This window comes from Egretta garzetta, unplaced genomic scaffold, assembly GCF_000687185.1.
Source record: "Egretta garzetta isolate BGI_Z169 unplaced genomic scaffold, ASM68718v1 scaffold326, whole genome shotgun sequence".
NCBI classification, from domain to species: Eukaryota; Metazoa; Chordata; class Aves; order Pelecaniformes; family Ardeidae; genus Egretta; species Egretta garzetta.
In genome coordinates, this window is record NW_009260026.1 from 2,220,810 (window position 1) to 2,241,906 (window position 21,097).

The 21,097-nt window shown below is 39.2% G+C and overlaps 1 protein-coding gene across 2 annotated transcripts in view; it reads left to right on the forward strand.

Annotated features, from left to right (window-relative positions):
* MYLK (myosin light chain kinase) overlaps positions 1–21,097 on the forward strand; it is a 223,816-nt gene that overhangs the window by 51,037 nt on the left and 151,682 nt on the right. The window contains exons 1-2 of one of the 2 annotated variants that reach the window (XM_035896318.1): positions 5,423–5,452; positions 14,176–14,333. In XM_035896318.1, the coding sequence (XP_035752211.1) occupies positions 14,184–14,333 (150 nt within the window). In that variant the 5' untranslated portion in view covers positions 5,423–5,452; positions 14,176–14,183. Of the gene's footprint in view, positions 1–5,422; positions 5,453–14,175; positions 14,334–21,097 lie in introns of those variants that run through there. The other variant, XM_009640862.2, reaches the window with a different exon arrangement.

The following is a 21,097-nucleotide window of genomic DNA, read 5'->3' on the forward strand; positions in this document are numbered from 1 at the left end:
GGAGAATGCTATGGGAGACTGTGTCGAAGGCTTTGCTGAAGTCCAGGTTTACAACATCCACAGCCTCTCCCTCATCTACCAGGCGGGTCACCTGGTCATAGAAGGAAATCAGGTTGGTTAGGCAAGACCTGCCTGTCATGAACCCATGTTGGCTGGGCCTGATCCCCTGATTGTCCTCCATGTGCCTGGTGAGCGCACTCAAGATGAACCTCTCCATAATCTTCCCTGGTACTGAGGTCAGGCTGACTGGTCTGTAGTTCTCCGGATCCTCCTTCCGGCCCTTCTTGAAGATAGGCATCACATTTGCCAACCTCTCTGCAGAACTCTCCTTCCAATTTGTCACTGTGACAATTTCATAGGGTAACTTCCTGTTTGTTCCTGGTATAGAAAAAGAGACTCTGCTCAAGGAGGAAAATGGTATGGATTTCATTGATATTTTCTCACACTCCCCTCCCCAAGCTTTACAAAACTCTGAACTTTTTAATGCCATTGAAACTAATCAAAGATCAATTTCCTATTTCTTTTGTTATGTCCAAGTTAATTAAGAACCTTCTAGAACTGAGGGGTACTTTTTTAACTGATAAATGATACCCCAAGGCACATCTGGTTTAGAGCTTCTCTGCAGAGTTTAAAAGTGCACCCAGTTCTAAACTGGTTTTCAGAGCCTGCAGAGCTCTGTATGGAGTGCACAGAAGTCTCCTGGCAAGTGCTTGTAAATGAAGAGCTTGCTTGGACCTGGTTTCTTATTCAGGTCTCACTAAAGCCACTGGCAGTCTTTCTACTGACTTCAGCAAAATTGAAGTGAGACAACATTATTTTGTCTGTTGCTCACCTCAGATATACTGCTCATGGAATAAAATGCGTGACCAGGAATGCAACACAGAAACTGGCTGGGTTCTTCTCTCTGTTTTCTATGGCTGAAGTTGGTTTCCAGAATAACTTTGACAGAGAAAGATCAAATTTATTCTCAATTTAGGCTTCAGTATTCTGGTTTGTTAAGAAGTGTAAGCATCTCAGTGTGGTGGTGGTGAGCTAATTTAAGGGGAAGAGAGGGGTGATTCTCTTTATCATTAAAGAAGTCGTCTCTGGTAGGAACTGTATGCAAAAAGAACTGAAAAGAGCATGGAGAAAACGTGAACAATATTTGTGTATGCAAGAGAGATAAAAAAAGATATAATGGGATGTGAAGTGTCAGCAGCATTTGGAGAACTAGCTTTTTCGTATTTTTTTTTTAAATCTTTAATGCTTTATCTTAAAGTGGGGAATGCATTTCTCTGTTTCTAATATCAACGTTGCACATTTTCATTCACATCTGTGTAAACACTTAGATAATTTGAGTCTTTCTGATCTGCTCACTGTCAGTGTTGGCATCCAGAGCAGTTGTTGGGATCTCATATAAAGGAGAATTGCCCTAGACTGGCAACTAGACAGATTGAGTGAGGCGCTTGGGTGGAGAGAAATATAAAACACTGCAAACAAAAAAGCTTAAAAAATGGAGGGGGGATGACTCTTTAACAACTGACTTCGTGGGTGAAAGTCAGTCAAAAGAGGTTTGTATGAACTTCAGTCATTCTCGGATTATTTGTCTGTTCTTATATAAGGAGAAGAAAAAAAAAAATCAAAGAAAATGTCCTGACGTTCATTCAATTGAAGCTGTAGAATTCAACAATGGAGCCATCATGATTCTTAACCATACTGCCAGTACAGCTGAATATTGGTTGGCCTTTGAGAGCCTTCATCAGAGCATGTTCTTTGCTATATTTTTTCTGCCTGTGTGACGGTACTCTTCCCCACTCCTCAGTGCCTTTCTGCATCCTCAGAGTTGTCTTTTAAATCTCCTGTCAATTTCCTTTTCCTTCTTATTCTCTTATTTGCTTTTAATCTCAATTCTTCCTTTTTTCCTCTATTCTCTCCTTGCTAGGGATCATCTCTGCCTAGCAGTGACATGAAATGGTATTCCTCTCCCATCTTTCACTGCCTGTGAGGAGAGCTAGGCCAGTTACTCCCAATTTGATAGTCAAGTTGATGTGACTGACGGGATCAGGCCTCTATAGAACATCATCTTGAGAGCACCACATCGCTATGTCTTGCTCAATTTTTGCCTTTTAAAAAGAGATGGGAAAACTTTCACATTTCACATTTGAATCTTCTTTTACATACACTTTTAAGCTGATAGCTTTGAGAACACACATTGTGTCCTTTTGCAGAACATAGCTGAAAAAATGTGATGTGACCCAAGTAACTTACCACAACTCTTTAATTTACAAACCCAGTCAAAAGCATGTAAAAGAACTCCTTTTTTTTCTTTTTCTTTTTTTTTTTTTAATGCACTAAGGTGTTTGAATGTAACAGGGAAGTTTCTTTATGTTTGAAAATGGAAGTGTCTTTAAGGGCATTGATTTCTTTGCCTGCGTGTCCCACTGTCTGGAGTCTCAGATGAGAGCTGTGTTCACTTGTTATCAGAAACGGACATTTGGCTGAGATTTGCAAACTGGTACTTAAGCAAGATTAAACCAGATTCCTTCTGTCTCTCTCCTTCTCACTAAGCTCTGCAACATTAATGATTTATGTATTGATATTGTTGTCATTTTCATAGGCTGATTTTTTTTTTCACCTTATAACAGTTGTTTCTTTTCAGATTTATACTGTTCTCTACAGAATAATAGTTGTCTTGCTGGCTCATATCCAGCATGTGAAAGTCCTGTGTTGTAGTCCAAATTTAACATCGATTGTCAGATGAGTCATAGAGTCATGGGATTGGAAGGGACTTCAGAAGGCCATCCAGTCTTTTCCATGTCCAAGGCTAAATCAACTGTACATGTCATTCCTGACAGACATTTGTATGGCTTCCAGCACTGAAGACTCCACAGTCTCCTTAAGCAATATCTTCCAGGACTGCTTCAGGTCTTATTTATCAAGCTTTTTCCCAAATGCCTAAATTGTGCCCAGTACAATTAAAAGCTTATGACTTCACACATTTTCCCATGTACATTGAGAATAAATTTGTCTTCATTTTCTTTGCAGCAAGCTGTTAAGTGTTTGAATATAATTACCACCTTAACTCCTCCACCTAGTGGGACCCATTTGGGGAATTATTCCATTTAAAAATTTATAAAAATGCTACTACTTTTTTGTTTCCTTGTTTCCAAAGTCTCCAGCTGGTTCAGGCTTGCAGTGCATTATGCAGCATTGAATGTGGAAGTGTACAGGCTGTGAGGAGAGCAGATGGATGACTTCAGTGTTAGGAGTTGGTCTTGTTTGGTTACGTTATTGCTATAACCTGGACAGTAGAGGTAAAGTAGAAAAGAAGTCTCCAGCTCGAAGGATGCATGTAGGTGTTCATATTTCATCATCTGAAGGCTGCTTTAACTGCTTCATGATCTCTGGTACAGCTCTCCTGGGTGGCACTCTTAAAGCTTTCAATTCTTTCTTTCTATGAATAGAGACAATAAGAACATCACAGGAAGCTCTCCTGTGTTAGATAGGTAATGTGGAGTTGAGGGGTTTGTGGGCCAACTGTAAGCTCATTCTCTCTGGTAGACATTGCTTTATCCTGAAATTTTGAGAGCTGTTACTTCTGTAGAAAAATTTCTTTTGCAATCCACTTGTAGGTGTTCTTGTCAATGCTGTAACTGTCTGACTGTCTAGAGCATCTTGCAGCAATAAGTTTTGCGTGCTATCTCGTGCCTTTATGAAATAAAAACAACTCTTTTTGTTAATTAACTAAAAAAGGTATTGTCATCGTATAGCCCCATCTTTTTCAGCAAGGTGGTGTTTCTGTTTGCTTTACACTGCCAAATACATTGTTAAGGATTGATGTATAACCAATGATTGTTGGAGTATGCTGGCTTGCATACATAAAAAAAAGTGCTGTTTCCAGAAAAAATAAACTTGCAGGAGAACTTAAGGGCTGGGTTTTCTGCTGACAGTTAATGGGACTTCACAGAATGGAAGGCAGCACAGAACTTGGCCTTGTGCAGAGTATCTCAGCATGAAGAACCAGTGGCTGTTTCAGATGAAGAACCTAATTCCTTCAGTATTAAGTATTTGCAGTATAATTTGAAACTTAGTGATGTTTATCCATGGCCCAGTCTATCTCTGGCTGAAGTTGACAGGGTTCTTTCCAATGTTACCCCAGGGTTCACACACCTCAGCCAGTAGAGTGCATGTGTTCATTTTCCCAAATGGCATAGAACTTGGCAGATCTCTCTTTGTTTTTTGAGTTATGGCTATATTTGAAACTAAAGCACAAAGCAAAATTTAAAGGCTAACAATTCTGTGTTTTATGAACGACAAATCTTCCATGACTCATCTTGCATGCAATTTTATGGCCCTACTGGCTTGGAAATGGGCAATAGCAATTGGCCACCTGCAGCATCAGCATCAAGGAAAGTTAATGTTGTGGTTACTCTTTGAAATGTGGAACCTAAAAAAAAAAAAAAAAACAAAAAAAAAAAAAAACAAAAAAAAAAAAAAACAAAAAAAAAAAAAAACAAAAAAAAAAAAAAACAACAAAAAAAACCCCCAACAGTCAGCTTCACTGTGAACTGCTGATTTAGCATAACATTCTACCACCACTAAGACATTGCAAAAATATTACTTTTTCTATAAAAATTTTTATTTAAATCAAATGGTAGGCATACCTTTCAAAACTTGCCCCATGCTAACTTGTTCCTGAATTAAACTTGTTAGTTCTGCTAGAAGCCTTGCTGAAACCTGCATTCAGATAAAAGGAATTACCTTACAAAATAAATAGGAAATAAGATTTTTCTTTCTTTTTAAAAAAATTATTTTTTTTATTCAGTCCCTGGATCTTTGACATCTTGATTTTACTTTTTTATATTGTTTCCCAGCTCTATAGTCTTATACTAAATCACTGAAGCACTGAATCATTCTTCTTCCTCAATACTGGGAAAGTTAATACATATAAATGACTTCTAAGGGGATTGGATGGAAGGTATTGTTTAAGTGCTAAGTACTACTGTTAGCACAGCAGTATTTTTGGGCTTAGTGTGTGTTGGGTATTAAGGTCTGAAGCCAGAGCGGTAGCTGCAGATTTGTGCTTGTGTACTTGAAACTTCACGTTATTACCAGTTCATACTGACATAATTCACCTCCACATGGCTCCCATTGGCACTGAAAGTTATTCTAGAATTGCAAGTTACATTTCAAGAAGGTTTTAAGAGTCTCTATTACAAATGTTTTGCCCAAGTCCTCTTAAATCCATGGTCAGCTGGGATTCTTAGCTGATCCTCAGGTATTCTGTGTTGTTCAGTCACTGATGCTCCATGGATGTGAGTTGGAGAGAGGAAACAGGTTGAAAATTCTCATCTGCTGTTTGAAGATGACCTGAAACAAATGTCTTCTTGCAGGTTGCTCTGCTACTTGCATCAGTGGATGTCCTGAAGGCAGCACAGCACTGGGAAAATTGTTTTCTTTTGTGCAAAAATAGGTTAGTAGTCCAGGTCCTGCTGTTCAATGGCCAAGGTCCTACACACACCCAGAAGTGTCTATGAATTTTGGATGATCTTTGACATATGCATGCTTCTATCATAAACACCAACTTCTACCAGTTATCTTATGCTTTACAAGTACAGAAAATATAAGGTAAAAATTAAGTACAAAGGTTTATTGGTTGAGATGAGGACTGGTGTGATCTCTCTTTCTTCAGATATTGTAAGTACATGTTCTGCATATCCTGAAAATCCTTCTTTAAGCACTATAAAAGGTATTATTAGAAGTTTGTTCCTTTATGAGGAAATGATGAAATTCAGACTGAGATTTTTAGCCCAAACCTTCCCAAGACTAAGGTGTTTGGATTTTGGTGTATATATTGAGTACTATAAATGATCCTTTAAAGGAAAACCAGTAGAACTTTATTGTTGGTGACCTGCTGCTTAGTACACTGAAAACCTCTTTGTAGGTTTTAGGGTGGTTTTTTTACTTTTTTCTCTTAAAATGTTTCTTATAAACTAGAATTGTAGCAGGTTTTGAAGTCAGATTGAATTACTCTTCCCAACATCCTTCTATAGGAAGCCACTTTGGAATTGGCAAGAACAAGCCCAACTTGCATCTCATTTACCATCTGGGTTTTCCTCTGGCTTCAATTTGCTGCTATAAAATAATTCTTAGGTATGGATGCTGTACTGGACCTGCCTAATGCATGTCACATTTAGTTACTCATATTTCTTCTAAGATAACAGCTGCAAAGAAGCTGTTTCTTGTGGTCTCTCCTGATTTACTGCTTCTTAATCTGATGTTTCAAATTAAACATGCAAGGTTTTGAGTCTTAAAAATGTCATTGCATTCTTTTAAGACACATGTTCAGCTGCTTTGTAATGGGCATGTTTTTTCTTAAAGTTTAATGCTCGGTGGTTATAGAATAATTGAATAATGTTGCACGTCTGTTTATAATCAAGATGAGTATATGTTATCAACGATATACATCCATTTCTCTCTCATATGTTTTTCCACATCCTTCCTTGTACCTGTAATACCCTTTGCAGCTACTTTAATATATCAATAAGCCGTTAAGGCGCAATTGTGCAAGGGCACATGTTGGATGTGTTTGGTTGCAGTAACATGATTACTGACAGTAGGTGAAGTTAAATATCTGTACAAATCCAGTGAGCCTGGTATCTTTAGTACCCTAACCAGCACTGTTACACTGAGGAAAATGGGGGAATGTTTACAACTGTCTGTACCTGCAACAAAATCACATCCTTGCTAGTGATTTCTTTGCTAGGCAGCAGAGAGAGCTAGGGAGGGTATGGTTTTCTTTTTCATTGGTAAGAACACATAGGAATTTATTTTGGGTTTTTTTCTTATATAATTTATATAAATAAAGGTTTTTGCTGCCCTTCTTGTGCTCTAATAAACCTATCTTTAAATAAATGTAGGTGACTTAACATCATCTTGAGTTATTCTTTTATATAAGATCAGGATGAAATTCCTCACCCAGCTATGTGATTATACTATGGAAACCATTTCAGGTTAAAGCCCATGTTCCATTAGATATGCAATTATAATAGAAGTACCAAATTTATTGATTAGACAAATAGATTCTCCTCTTACTTCTCTGATCTGCTAAAAAGAATTAAGTTTTGTGTCACACAAGCTGCATGACCTTAGCTTTTTGTTTCTTTTAGAGACTTGTCAGCTGAATATTAATTATGTTCTCAGTCACACTGGTTAGCCACTGTTACTTATGGATAATTCTACAGTAGCCCCTGTTGTGATTTGCATATTCAACAAAAGCTAATGAACTGAGTATCACAGAAGCCCTGAAAGAGTATGTAGGAAGAGTTGTCTTTTTTTTTCTTGCAAGGATACTCAAGAAATACAGAAAATTAAAAGAAATCTGCCACAAAACACTTGCTCACTTATCTCAGACACTGTAGCCTGAACTCCTAGAAGACATTGCACAGTGCTACATGTGAAAATGACCTAGCTTCATTTCAGAAAGCTCCTACTATACTTCATAGCTCAAAGTCTGTATCACAATCTCACATGCATACCTCTCCTTTGGGCTTGACAGTATTTCAGTCTTTAAAGCAGCCTGGAGAACGTTGTTGTATCAGAATAAAACATGGGACTGTGGTAGTATTTTGTTAAAATGAGCACCTGGAACAGTTTAAACCTGTTCTTTCCTTTTTCTGCGTACAAGCAAGATTCTTGCTAATGCAAAGCCTTGTGGCTGACTTGCTGAGTGTGAAATCCAAGGCACTGAAATGATGGGATTTGAAGAACTTGCTTACTTCTGGGAAAATCTTTGACATGATGGTCTGAAATGAAATTGTAATTTAGGTTGAGATTTTTTTGCTGTCACTTTAGTGAGCCTAAACCTTAGCACAAATTGCAAGCTGATCTGTAATTCCCATTTGTGTGGGACAGTTATGCAAATGCATATGTGGGAACATACCCAGGGATTTTACATGCATGGTGTTGCCAAAACTTAAGCTTTTTTGGATCATGGAGTTGTGTGTGAAAATCTGGCATGTAATCCTGTTTCTACTGCCATGTCTAATAGTTGCTATCAAGTTTTACTGGGAAAAGGATAGGACATTTAGGTGTCTGGGTTGAAAATGCCTTGAAAATTTTTGACTAAATGGTTTTTCTAGAAACGGGGTACATAGAGATCAAATGAGATGATGATGATCATTTATGGATGAGACAACATAGGAAGAAACCCCAGACCAGTTAGGACTGATGAAAAAAATCTCATTTGCTCCCATAGTGTCAGGATGTATTCTGAGGCTCTGTTTGACCACAACACTTAGCAAGACCTACAAATAGCAGAGCACGAGCACAGCAAGGTCTGGACATCACAAAAGCATGGTTTGTGGACAGTATACTATTGTTCACTTGGAAAAATAAAAGATCTATTAATAGCTTGACCAGTTCAAAGTAGCCCTACTTGCAACAGCATAATCTTGTTGCTATTCCTTTACCAGAGGGTGATACCTGTAATAATTACTGGGTCTGAAAGAGAAGCTGTCCGGAATAGTATGGCTATGATTCGTGGGGTTACAAGTCCCTCACTTCCTATTCTGGCTTCCAACTTCTTCCATCTGCTAAATCTGCACATGACTTCATCACCTTTGCTGATCTTCTATGGTTTATTGTTCTCCCTACATGCTGTTTCTTGGGTACCGGTAGCTGACAGGAGGCAGGGTACTTGTTTGTGTGGTCTTGTGGGGCAAGACTGAAAAGATAGTCACAAGTCATATGGCCGCAAAAATTAATTTCTGTAGTTCTGTGGAGGATGTGTTCAGTTATAGATTTGTATAGAAGTATGGTAACCACATGTCCTTGTGGTAAAGAAAGAAGCTGTAGGAAAGGAAATAAGGTATGTGAAAAAGGGAAGCTGTCAAGCAGGTTAGAAAAGAAAGAAACTCTTTTTAAATACTGAATGTTTTGAAGCATAATGGAGACCATCTAGTCCCTAGTAAAACTCTGGTGAATTCGGTGATCTGTTAAGGGGAATAAATTTTACATAGTGTTTTAAAAGGTGTGCTTCTTGAACACCATCACCCCCAACCCCCCCCGACTGATTTATAAAAGAAGAAATCTATAATGAGATCCAGCTTCCTGTAAGTTTATGGTGATTTTGTGCTTTTTGCTAGTTATGCTATTTATGTGGTCCTATTACTGTAGCCTGACTCCCACCCTCTAATATAGTTATCCTCACAGCACTTCTTTGTGGTAAGGAAATGCAATAATCCCCACTTTACAAATGGGGAGCCAAGGCAAAAGAGAGGCTTAGTGACTTGCCTGAGGTCATGCAGGCAGCCCATTATGGAGCAGGGAATTCAACCAGGGCTCCCAAACAGCGGACAAATGCTTCAGCCCCTGGGCTGTCCTTTTGCTCCTATTTTTAAAGAGCTCAAAAGGTTCTACCTAGATTTCAGAGATGGTTCAGAGGTTATTGAAGGCAGTCTGGCTAAAATAACAGAATAACTGGACCAAGTAAAAATGTGCTGCTTAGGTGTAGAGTTGCAATATCAGTAAGTCAAAGGTTTTTCAGCTGGCAGCTCTGGTTTCCTCTCACTTGCACGAGCTTTCTCTCATTCGCACACACATGCCCTCTCTGCAACTCATTTTTCTTCTGCCTCGGAGGAAGGACTTGGTAAAAGGAAATTAGAATAATTAAATGGTTATGTAGGAAGCTGATGGTAAGTATTTACTTACATACAATAAGCGGAGGAGAAAAAACTATGAGGTGGATTTCTTAGTGTTTGCTTTTTTTGAGTTTATTTTTGTGAGCAGAGTATTGAGTGACAGAGATTTGTTCCCAGTAGAAAATGCTTGAAACACATTAGTCTGCTTTGGTGTTAGAAAGATTAGAGGGCACACTGTGAGAATTTGTAAGGATTTATGTGCTTTTTAGAAAGGATTAAGATTTTAAAAAAATCCAGATTAGAAATGCTGTCTAACCACATCACTACCCTACAAGTCAACATTTGCATGGTGGTTTTCTATGTTTAATACCACAATATTTGTATTGCAACTTCAGTTGCAGTTGGTTTTGTTTAAAGATCATAGTCTAGGTGTGTACAGTATGTGAAATGAAACGTTATTAGTTCACGTAGCATTCTTGAAATCTTATTCAGCAGCAAGCTTGAAATACCTAAGAAAAAGATTTTAGCAATAGGCTTATTCTAAAAAGTTGCTTAAATAAAAGAAAAAAAAAAAAAGATGCATTCCATAGTTTTTAAGTATCTGCTTTCTTCCTGTCTGTCAAATTTTAAGCTTGAACAAGATTTGTTCTCTGGAACATTTTCTTTAAAATACTTGGATATCATAGTTCCATAGTAACACCAGACTGCACAACATAGAATTATTTCTTTTTTGGGAACATAATTGTTAAACATCCTCTAAACTGAAAAAAAAATACTTCCTAATTATTTACTAGAAGCATCTTCAGTATACATAGATAATTAAAGTCAGACTGCTAAATGTGTATGATTAGAGGCTTATGTTGCTAGAAAACTGCTTGTGCTGATTTGAGCTAATATTCGTTTGTAAATTCGATCTTGTTTAGACACTTTATTTAGAAAAACATAAATCCATGCAAGATGTGCTTATGGAAAAGACTAGCTATTACTTTATTTTATGCTTTATGGTCTCACTATATTAGGCATCAATTTGTTGACAGTTTTTGGCATTTTACCAACATGCAATAGAAATGTAACCTGACCAGTAAGAGTGGCTTAGTTTGTTCAGGATTTTTTTTCTTTCTACTTCCCCCCCTTCTGTTTCTTTCTTTTCTTCTTTTTTTTTTTTTTTTCATTTGTTTTTGTAGAGCTTGATCAAATAGCCAAAGAAATCGGTGGAAAGTGGGTGTTGGGCTTTAGTTCTGTTTTTTCATCAGAGAATCTTTCCTAGCCACAGGACTTTTCGTCCAGTGCAGTCTGGACATGGCTGAGCCCAGTGATGCTTGGAGGATGAGCGTACGTTGAATACAGTGTATTTTCCAAGCATGTGCCAGTGGCTTTGTTTCAGATACTTAGTGAGTTTTGTCCTGTAGCACGCCCAGTGTGGAGGTTTCTGCATGTAAGCAGGTGTCAGGCCTAACAAGATCCTTAAAGTTGCCCTGCATAAGCAGTGCATTGTACCTAAGGATAGATACTTGAGCATTTGGTCCCCACAGAATAGAGCCGTGAGCATCTACAGTGCCTATAGCTTTTTCTCTTGCTGTTTTTAGCCATTATAATGGCATTGACCAAAATGGAGTTACATTTGCATGGGCTTTCAAGTATGAATTGGGTTCTGGATATTGGTTGTTGGGGGGGGGGTTGTTTTGCTTTCAATTTTACTACTCTTACAATATTATTTTTAAAACAAAATGTAGGGGGTATATGCTTTTTTTGACGTTGTTTTGGTTTTGTAAACTCTCTGCAAAGTTGATGCAGCTGTGTGTAGAAGGATAGGTTTTGTTACTGGCTTCTTATGGAATTAAATGCATTACAGTGTCTTCAGACTGGAGAAGATTTTCATAGCATCTGTATTATACCTGGTGTGTTATTGTCACTACTGGTGGTCTGAAAACTTTATTGTAGGCTTGTATTGGCAGACTCATTTGTTAGTTAAGCGTTTCACAGCTAGAGAGACATTGAAGATTTTGGCATTTATAGGCTATGAGCTATGAAAGGTGTAGCTTAGCAGAGGAGAACAACATGTGGGAAGAAAAACTGAAGACTGAGTAGTTAGTTGAACATATCAAAAAGAGAAATTCAAGGAAGCACTTTGAGAAAGAGGGCAGAAAAAAGAAAATTAGAAATAAACCTTAAAATGGAATCTAGGCCAATTCAGAAGAGGTAAGCAGATACAAAATTATCAACATCACATACTAAAAGTGACAAAAGGTCACAGTTGACACTTATAGCAATTTGTGATTTGAAAAATATTTGTTCTTAGTCTGTAAAGAAAAATAAATTTTAAAAATGTGCTGGCAAATATGGACTCAGTGTGCATCCATTTACAGCTGTGTAATTGATTGAAATTCTGCTGGGGTAAACTGCAGTTTTAGCTGAGTGGAGAACTGAGTTTGGAGTCTTGTCCTTAATGGAAGAACAATTAATGGAAAGAATAATTTTACCACTTTTTCAGGCAAATGTTGTTCGTTGCAGTGACTATGGCTATGAAAGACTGTAATTCTTTCTGTTAGGGTGCTAAGTACGTTTGTTAGAAAAGAAGCAAGTCTTTGATTTCATCTCTGGTCTCCAGAATAGAATCAGTTTCTTCCTTATTTAAATTATATTGTGATTTCATATAGTTCTTTGATAAGTTAAGGTACAAAGATAATTTGGGGGCTTTTTTCTGTTTGTATTTTAGAGTTGCTCATACTGGAAAGGGAGACATGTGTTTGTGCTGTGCTCTCAAGTGACTGGGTGCCAATACAGAGATTCACTGCAAGAGAAGTCTCATGTAAATGAAGGCAGAAATTCTCAGTTTAGAGCTTTGCATCATGGTTAAGGAAAACATCTTTATTCCACTTATGTGTTGGTGTCAGCAAGTCAATTGTTAGAAACACTAGAGGATTTTCTTGACGGAACACCATTCCAGAAGAAATCCAAAGTCCACGTCATCTGGATCCTTATGAATGAGGAATGAGATTTCAAGCATTTTTTAAAGTCTCTGTGCATATATAATTTAACTGATATCTTGGAAGGATTTGATTTTTAAACCATAGTTCATGACAAGTACATACTGTAAAGCAGAAAAGCTCTGTGGTTGCCGCACCTTAGAACAAAACACACTCTGGAGGTGCCTCTTTCTCTGTGTTTACTGTGAGGGAGCCAAGACTTCTAGTTCTTCTAGCTTTTAGACTAATAACTTCCATGAGAGGAGCTGCCCTCTTAAACTGTTTTTGGTCAATGTAAAGAAGGTGTTTCTGTCTGTTTATGGAGTATGTGAAGTATGCTATATGGAAAACTGTTCTCAGACTGGGTTTTCAGATGCAGTCATGCGGCATTTGAGTGTAAGTCCTACTTGGAAATGAGTGAGTCTTGTGTTACCCTGCTCCCCACATAACTGCAGTCTGTTCTAGAAAAAGTATCCTTCATACAGTTAGGAATAGTGTGGCCCTAGTTTAATTGATTTTTCTCTTGATCAAATTGAAGTTTCACTGTTTACTCAAGTGTTATTTATGATAATTTTCATCAGAAACAGATGAATAAATACATAGTCTGTCATGGATTGGTGTGTATGGCAGAGGATTACGACTGAAAGCCCAATGTTCTTCATTGGTTCAACATGACCTATTGGTGGGTCAAGCCATTTATCATGTTTTTTAATTTGTTAAACTCATCTATTAAATAGGTATTTTACAGTGAGGCTTCTAATTTACATAGATGATTCAAGGAATTAGTACTAGAGTCGGCTTTTTTTCCTGGAAAACCTGAAATTCTACTTTTCAAAAATAGAATAATTTTTGCTTTCTCTTGGGAACTATGAAATGTGTAGCAGAAGAATCACCTCTGAAGCAGATATCTATGATGAGGTCTCTAAAATGCCATTTTTGTACCATTATGAAATTTGTTCTCCATGCTATTTGACTAGTCTATGTGCTGTAGAAGGATTTGCAGTAAACTAGAGACTTGGAATTTCTGCAAAAGTATTTGTTATGTACCAGCAGTACTTTGGAGGGAGATAGCCAGATATTTCTTAAGATCTTGAAAGCATGGTATGAAAAATCAGATTTTCCACATTCCCGCTTGCAACTTAAATCCAGTGCAAACAGAGGTCTCTCTATTTCATAAGTACTTGTTTAACACTGGCTCTACTTTTGAGACATTGATTTTGGTGTATTCCAGGCCAGGAAAATCAAAGTCACGTTGTGAAAATATTCTCCTGAAATAAGTTATTACCTTTTAATGCAGTTGTAAAGGATGACTTTTTGGTTAAGGCTCTGGCCTGGGACTTGAGAGTTCAAACTCAGTTCAGCTCAAGTCTGACCCTGACTGAAACTATAGGCACATCAGGCAATCTTCCTGGGTCTCAGTTCCCCACCCAGAAAATAGCACTTGTCACCTTAGGGTGAAGAATCTTACTATATATACAAACATAGCACACATATAGAACAATCTGCTCCTGATCTGATTCTTAGCTGTTAATGTAATGCAAGTAATTAATCATAACTTCTGTATTACCACTTGTTTCTCTTTTTTACAGTCCACATCATGGGGGATGTGAAACTGGTGACATCTGCTCGAGTCTCCAAAACTTCCCTGACACTCAGCCCCCCTGTCCCTGCTGAAGCACCAGCATTTACTCTTCCTCCTCGGAATATCCGAGTGCAGCTGGGAGCCACTGCAAGATTTGAAGGGAAGGTAAGAAACAGAGATGATGGAGGGCTTCTCCATTTGGTTTTACCCTTTCCAGACTCTGCCTAGTAGGCTGCAAAGAATAATGAAGTTGTCTCTGCAATATGGGACCCTCACTCAAGAAGAATGCACCAGTCTTTACCGTCCTGAGGAGGCAGGAGCATTACAGGTCTGTTTCTCAGTAGAGGAGAGTGTTGCAAAACCTACGTATGTGCTAAGTATAACGTAGTTGAGTATGCCAGGCACTGAGCTTAGTATCAGTGGAAAACTGCTTCAAGAGCTGTGTCTAATCAGAGAGTACATATTTTCCTACTGCATATTCATCTTCCTGCATCCCAAATCTGCCTATTTGTGAAGATTCGTGTGTAACACAGATCTAACCCTGCTATAGCACATTCTTCCTAGTAATTGAGCTAGGAATCTGTAAAGAGAGTTGTGACATTTTTGTATCTGTACCACCTGCTATACATGTTGTTAATCTGAAAGCAAAAAGAGCATTTTCAGAGGAAAGATTGATTTGTTCAAGGAAAGTTGTTAACCCAAAGGGTTTAAAAGGGTATGTAGTGGGGTGTGGATCCCAGGTTCTCCCCTTCCCCTCATGCTTGGGAAATTGAATTGTACTTACTGACATCCGTAATTTCTTTCATGCTTCAGTCCTGGTATGGTCTCTTCCTTATTCTAGCTATCTTGCTTTCTCCTCCCTGGACCCAAATCTTTCCTGGAGCTGCCAGTTTTCCCTCCCAACCCTTTCAGATTCCTTCTGTCCATGTCACGCTCTGATTGTTCGCTGACAGCTATGTCATCGAACTGACCGCACTTTTAATCTTTGAAGTGGTGGGACTTGTCTGACAGAGGCAGGAAACTGCAACTTTGCTGTAACAAAAGCAAGGGCTAGAAGGAATTTGGGAAATTCATAACTTCTGGAACGCTAAACAGAGGGCCGGTAGAGGGCATCTGATATTTATCTTATTTGTTTATGTAAAAGCAGGCCAGGAACTGGAATTTTTCAACAGGATCTGGGCAGAAAAACAGGTTTTGGACTATATAAATTTTTAAGTGCAAAACCAAATCTCAGAAGTAGTTCATGGATTTGACTTTTTGAAGAAAAGTTGGTGCTTTTCATAGAAAGCAGATAATTTCTATTTAAGTGTTTAAGCCAAAGAACAGGGGTTTTTTTATCAGACCTTTAGAAAGCTTTTTCTAAAAATTAGCTTACTTTTATTATGATTTTAGGGCACCAGTCAGAAACCCTCTGTGTGAATGACATTGGCCAGTCCCAGTGAGCATTCCCTTTCTTACTGTTTTTCTTTTTTTTTTTTTTCCCCCCTCATTATTTCACTTTGCTTTGTTGCAGACGCAGTGGAAAAATGGCAACATGCTGCTACTTGATGCATGTGCACATATGCACAATACTAACTCTGGTTCTTTCAGACACTACTGCAACTGGCAATAACAGTATAGTGAAAACAAAGTTGAAGCATGTGATGTTGCAAAGATTTGGTTTTACATTTCTTGTGTTTCCTAATTAAAAGCTCAAGTGGGACATTTCCATTTTTTGGTGCACTCTGCAGGCTTTATTATTAGTCAAATGGAAGCAATTGTAAAATCTACAAGCTAGACTGTCATCGCTGTTTTGCATTTTTTTCAGATCTGGATTTAAACTGTTGATGTTTCAGGGACACCTATCCGCTTTTTAAAGTCTCTTTGAAGGCTGGAAGGGTAAAGTTTGAGGGGTTTTTTTAGTAGCTTGGAAAAAATACACAAATTCAATACTAATTAAACTGACAGGCTTAAGTTCCTTCAAGGAACAAAGCTTTGATTGAAGTCCTGGATTGAACCTACTTGATGAAAATCTAAATTCAAGTTCTGCCCATTTGGTATATGAGCATGGCTGAAACCTTTAATTTTCCACCCTTCAAATGGGGATGATAATATACTAGTTGCATGCATGTCGTATAGCTGAAATAAACCTTTAATGCTCAAATTGCTTTTGTAAGTGCCAAATGTTAAAAGCACAGCTTTGCTGAAATACATGTGAGACCTGCAATTACTTTGTGGCAAGTAGCCTGCCTTAACAGTTTGGCAAACCAAGATGACACAATTACAGCCACTGTCTTTGGTACTTCAGCTTCTTGCTAAGCATGACACATTTACTGGTTTGTTTTTTTTTTTTGTTTTTTTTTTTTTGTTCAGTCGGGCTTGCTGCCCTGGAGAAGCTTTGTTTTACCTCTCCCAGCTAACATAGGTGAGAAGAAACATATACAGCTGAAGACATGAAACAGCCAATCTTTATCATTGTGAATTAGTTCTAAATTTCCTGGAATCTGCCCTAGCTGGAGGCTGAGATACAAACTTGCAATTTTTTCTTTTTTTTTCTTTTTTCTTTTTTTTGGGGGGGGGTGGGGGTGGTGGTGCAACAAGCTAAATTATAATAATTGGACATAGAAAGTAATGGAGCACAGCATGTTCTCATTATCTTATGCAAGAAAAATAGGTTTTTAATTATAATACCAACTACTAAAATTGAGTCCGTGTGATCTGCTGTTTATAACGTAGCATGGTTGAGAAGGTTGTGTTTGGTTCTGTTGTTTACAATTGGTGGGTTCAAATTAGTATTTTGTTTGTGCTCCTAGTCTAGTAACATGTGCAGGATGAGGGGGGGCGTAACAGTACAGTTTGAAAGGATACTGTCACTTAACAGCTGCAGCAGTCTGCAGAGCTTGATGATACAAGCTAGATGATACCAAGTCCATCTTCAGCTGGTTAGTACAATATTGCTTCTTCTGTCACTTTAATATTCCAGAAGTTCAGAAGGACAGTGGACCTGTTCAGAAGGACAATGTTAATAAAAGCAATTTATTAAGATCTAGTAACAGAAGTAGCTACAGAACATACTTATGTTTTTCTATCCTGGAAAATAGGCTACAGATGTTATGATGGGTTGTTGCTGATACTCTGCTTCATCACATAGTATAAATATTAAACAAGACTCAGGCTAAATCAAAATAAAAAGTTTTAAAAATGGCTAGACAGGAGATTTTCTTCAAAGAATTCCTCTGCAGTGGAATTTATCTTATCAGAAAGAACAAACATTTTGAGAATCCAAGACAGGATATAAATCTGATATTGTGATTATCCTGTACTCTCATTAAGTGAACAAGGATGAGAGGGCCCCAGGGTCAAATGTGTTGCTTTTTTTCCAGCAGCATGTAAGATAATTTGTGTGAAATGACAATTAAAGATCAAGGAGAGTGCAGAAATTGAGAAATAGCCCATAAATGTAGGAAATCGGAGGTAGAAAGGAACTGGAGTTGCCATTAAACAGGAATTATTCTTTTTTTTTTTTTTCCCTGTTTCTCCCACTACCACCCTGGTTTTATTATTAAATCTCAGCAAGTTTATCTATATCTGACTGCAGGTCTCCGTTTTCCAATGTGACCTCAGTGTGAAAAGTTCGCTCATCATCTTTAAGTGTATGAGCATGATTTTGGCCTGGAGCACTGATTGCAGGGTGGAACCGCTTAGACAAAGGCAAGGTTACCTTCCCTAGATGCTTCCCGAACATCTGCTGTGTGGCCATCTCAGTTGTTTATCAATCTATTGCTGATGTGATTTTTTAGGGAAAACATCCCAGATTATTATGAAATTGTGTTGTGGGTTCCCAGCTTGTTAGGAATTGATTGATTGTGCATCATATGTGAGGTGAACAGCTCAGGGTAGTTATCTATCTCCTGCCTTGCGCTAAGGCATTGTAGCTTGTCTGTCAGAGCCCTTAAAATACTCATGGGAAAGAAGAGCAGGCCAAAATGTTACCAGGCTTTGTTTTAAGCTGTTTCTTCCTCTGTTGTATTAATCACTAGAATATTTATCAGTGCTTTGCAACATTAAGTTGAGATTGTATGTCTTTATCTTTCTAATTCACCTGATCATCACTGGATTTTATAACGCTCGATGGCATACTAATGAAGGAGATTCCTTTTTTTCTGGCAAATATCATGGGTGTTTCTGTGGCAAGTGTCACATGAGAGGACAGGGAAATCCTTTTCAGCCACAGCACCTGAATAAGCATCTGTAAATTATCAGGCAGGCGAGGTGGTATTTTGATGCTGCTGATAACATTTGATTAATTCATAATCCAAGCACAGTATACTATCAAATTCTTTCAGACTTTGGGTGTTCCTAAATTTCATTTTCTGAAACTGTGCAGGATACTTTAATTATGACGTGGAACACATTATTATGCTGACCTACAAGTACAAGATCGTTAGCCATATAGCTGGTTTAAAATTTAATTTGTTTCAGTCTCTCAACTGCACTATTCTATAGCAAAGGTTCAAAACATCACAGTAAACCAGTGTGGATGCAAATAGTAAAATTTTCTGTACAGTCAAATGAAATAAAGCTTTTAAACATTTCCATTAATTTTTCTAGCTTTTCTAACTCTCATGAGGAATGGCAAGCATGTACTAATATGTGTGCCCCCTAGAAAGATTTTTCACTGGGATTTGAAAATCTGTACAAGTTTCCTTTTCTTGTAGTGGGCAGAGGGTGGCCCCAGATTTCCACAGCTTTGCATGGTTTTGTGCCTACCTGATTTCTTAGTATCCTGTTTACTGGTCTTTCAGAGACTACAGGCTCAGTGACTTAAGACTGAAGCCTGTCTTACGTCTCAAACTCCATCCTTTTTGAGAAGACCTCCTCCTTTATATTTAACAATTTGACTTCTAAATATTGGACAACTTTATTTATCCAGCTCATAAGTTCTTCCTTGAACTGTTTAAAGGGAAGATAGGACTCCACTGTAGAATCTAGCAGTTATTTAAATGTTGACCTGAATCCACTACTCATCCACCTGTGCCAACCACTCTCAGCCTGAATTGGCCCATCCTAGTGTTAAGGCTCAGATTCGGCTTTTGCTTGGGTTTGTGAGCCTTACCATGTGTGTATTAAGAAGGCAAGTTAATCCTCTGGTTCCCTTTCTGTGTTTAGAAGCACTGAAAAGTTCTTTCATGACTGTCTGGGGAAGTCTTAGAAAGCAGGCTGGCTTTCTCTGTCAGAAAAAATTACTGGGACCCTGAAGTCCTGGTGATGTGTGTAGGTGAACAGAGCAGCAGGATGGACTGAACCCAGCAGGTCTCTGCACTGTGACTGCCCACATAAGGAGTCAGTGACAGTCGGTGCTCTCATCCAGGTTTCCCTAGTCCATGTTAACTTCTGTACAGAAAGATACAACACTGCCACCATGGACTTCCGGAGGGTAGACTTTGACCTGTTCAGAATGCTGGTTGGGAGAGTCCCTTGGGAGACAGTCCTGAAGGGCATTTTTCAAGGAAGAAGTCTTAAAGGCACAGGAGCAGGCTGTCCCCATGTGCCGTAAGACAAATCGGCAGGGAAGAAGAATGGCCTGGCTGGACAGAGGTCTACTACTGTGACTAAGGAAAAAGGAGAGCTTACCAGCTCTGGAAGAAGGGGCAGGTAACCCAAGAAGAGTACAGGGATCTTGTCAGGTCATGCAGAGAGGAAATTAGAAAGGCAAAAGCCCAATTGGAACTTAACCTGGCCACCGTTGTAAGGGATAATAAGAAAAGCTTTTATAAATACATTAACAGCAAAAAGAGAGACAGAGAGAACCTCCATCCTCTAGTGGATGCAAGGCGTTACATTGCCACTAAAGATGAGGAGAAGGCTGAAATACTTAACGCCTTCTTTGCCTCAGCCTTTAATGGCCCGACGAGTTATCCCCAGGGTAGCCAGCTTCCTGAGTTGGAAGATGGGGGACAGTGAGCGGAATAAACCCCCCATAATCCAGGAGGACGCAGTCTTGGATCTGCTATGCCACCTGGACATCCACAAGTCTATGGGACCGGATGGGATCCACCCAAGAATGCTGAAGGAGCTGGCAGAGGAGCTGGCCAAGCCACTCTCTATCATTTATCAGCAGCGCTGGATAACAGGGGAGGTCCCAGATGACTGGAGGGTGATCACCAGACATATGGAGGACAACCAGGGGATCAGGCCTAGTCAGCATGGGTTTATGAAAGGCAGGTCCTGCCTGACCAATCTGATTTCTTTCTATGACAAGGTGACCCGCCTGGTGGATGAGGGAAAGGCTGTGGATGTTGTCTACCTGGACTTCAGCAAGGCCTTTGACACAGTTTCCCACAGCATTCTCCTAGAGAAGCTGGCGGCTCATGGCTTAGACGGGTGTACTCTTCACTGGGTAAAAAACTGGCTGGATGGCCAAGCCCAGAGAGTTGTGGTCAATGGAGTTAAATCCAGTTGGCAGCCAGTAACAACTGGTGTCCCCCAGGGCTCAGTTTTGGGCCCAGTTCTGTTAAGTATCTTTATCAATGATCTGGATGAGGGGATCAAGCGTACCCTCAGTAAGTTTGCAGATGACACCAAATTGGGTGGGAATGTTGATCTGCTCGAGGGGAGGAGGCCTCTGCAGGGGGGCCTGGACACGCTGGATCCATGGGCCCAGGCCAACTGTGGTGAGGTTCAACAAGCTCAAGCGCCAGGTCCTGCACTTTGGTCGCAACAACCCCATGCAGCGCTACAGGCTTGGGGAAGAGTGGCTGGAAAGCTGCCTGTTGGAAAAAGACCTGGGGGTACGTGTTGACAGCCGGCTGAATGTGAGCCAGCAGTGTGCCCAGGTGGCCAAGAAGGCCAACAGCATCCTGGCCTGTATCAGCAATAGTGTGGCCAGCAGGAGCAGGGCAGTGATTGTGCCCCTGTACTCGGTGCTGGCGAGGCCCGCCCCTGGAGAA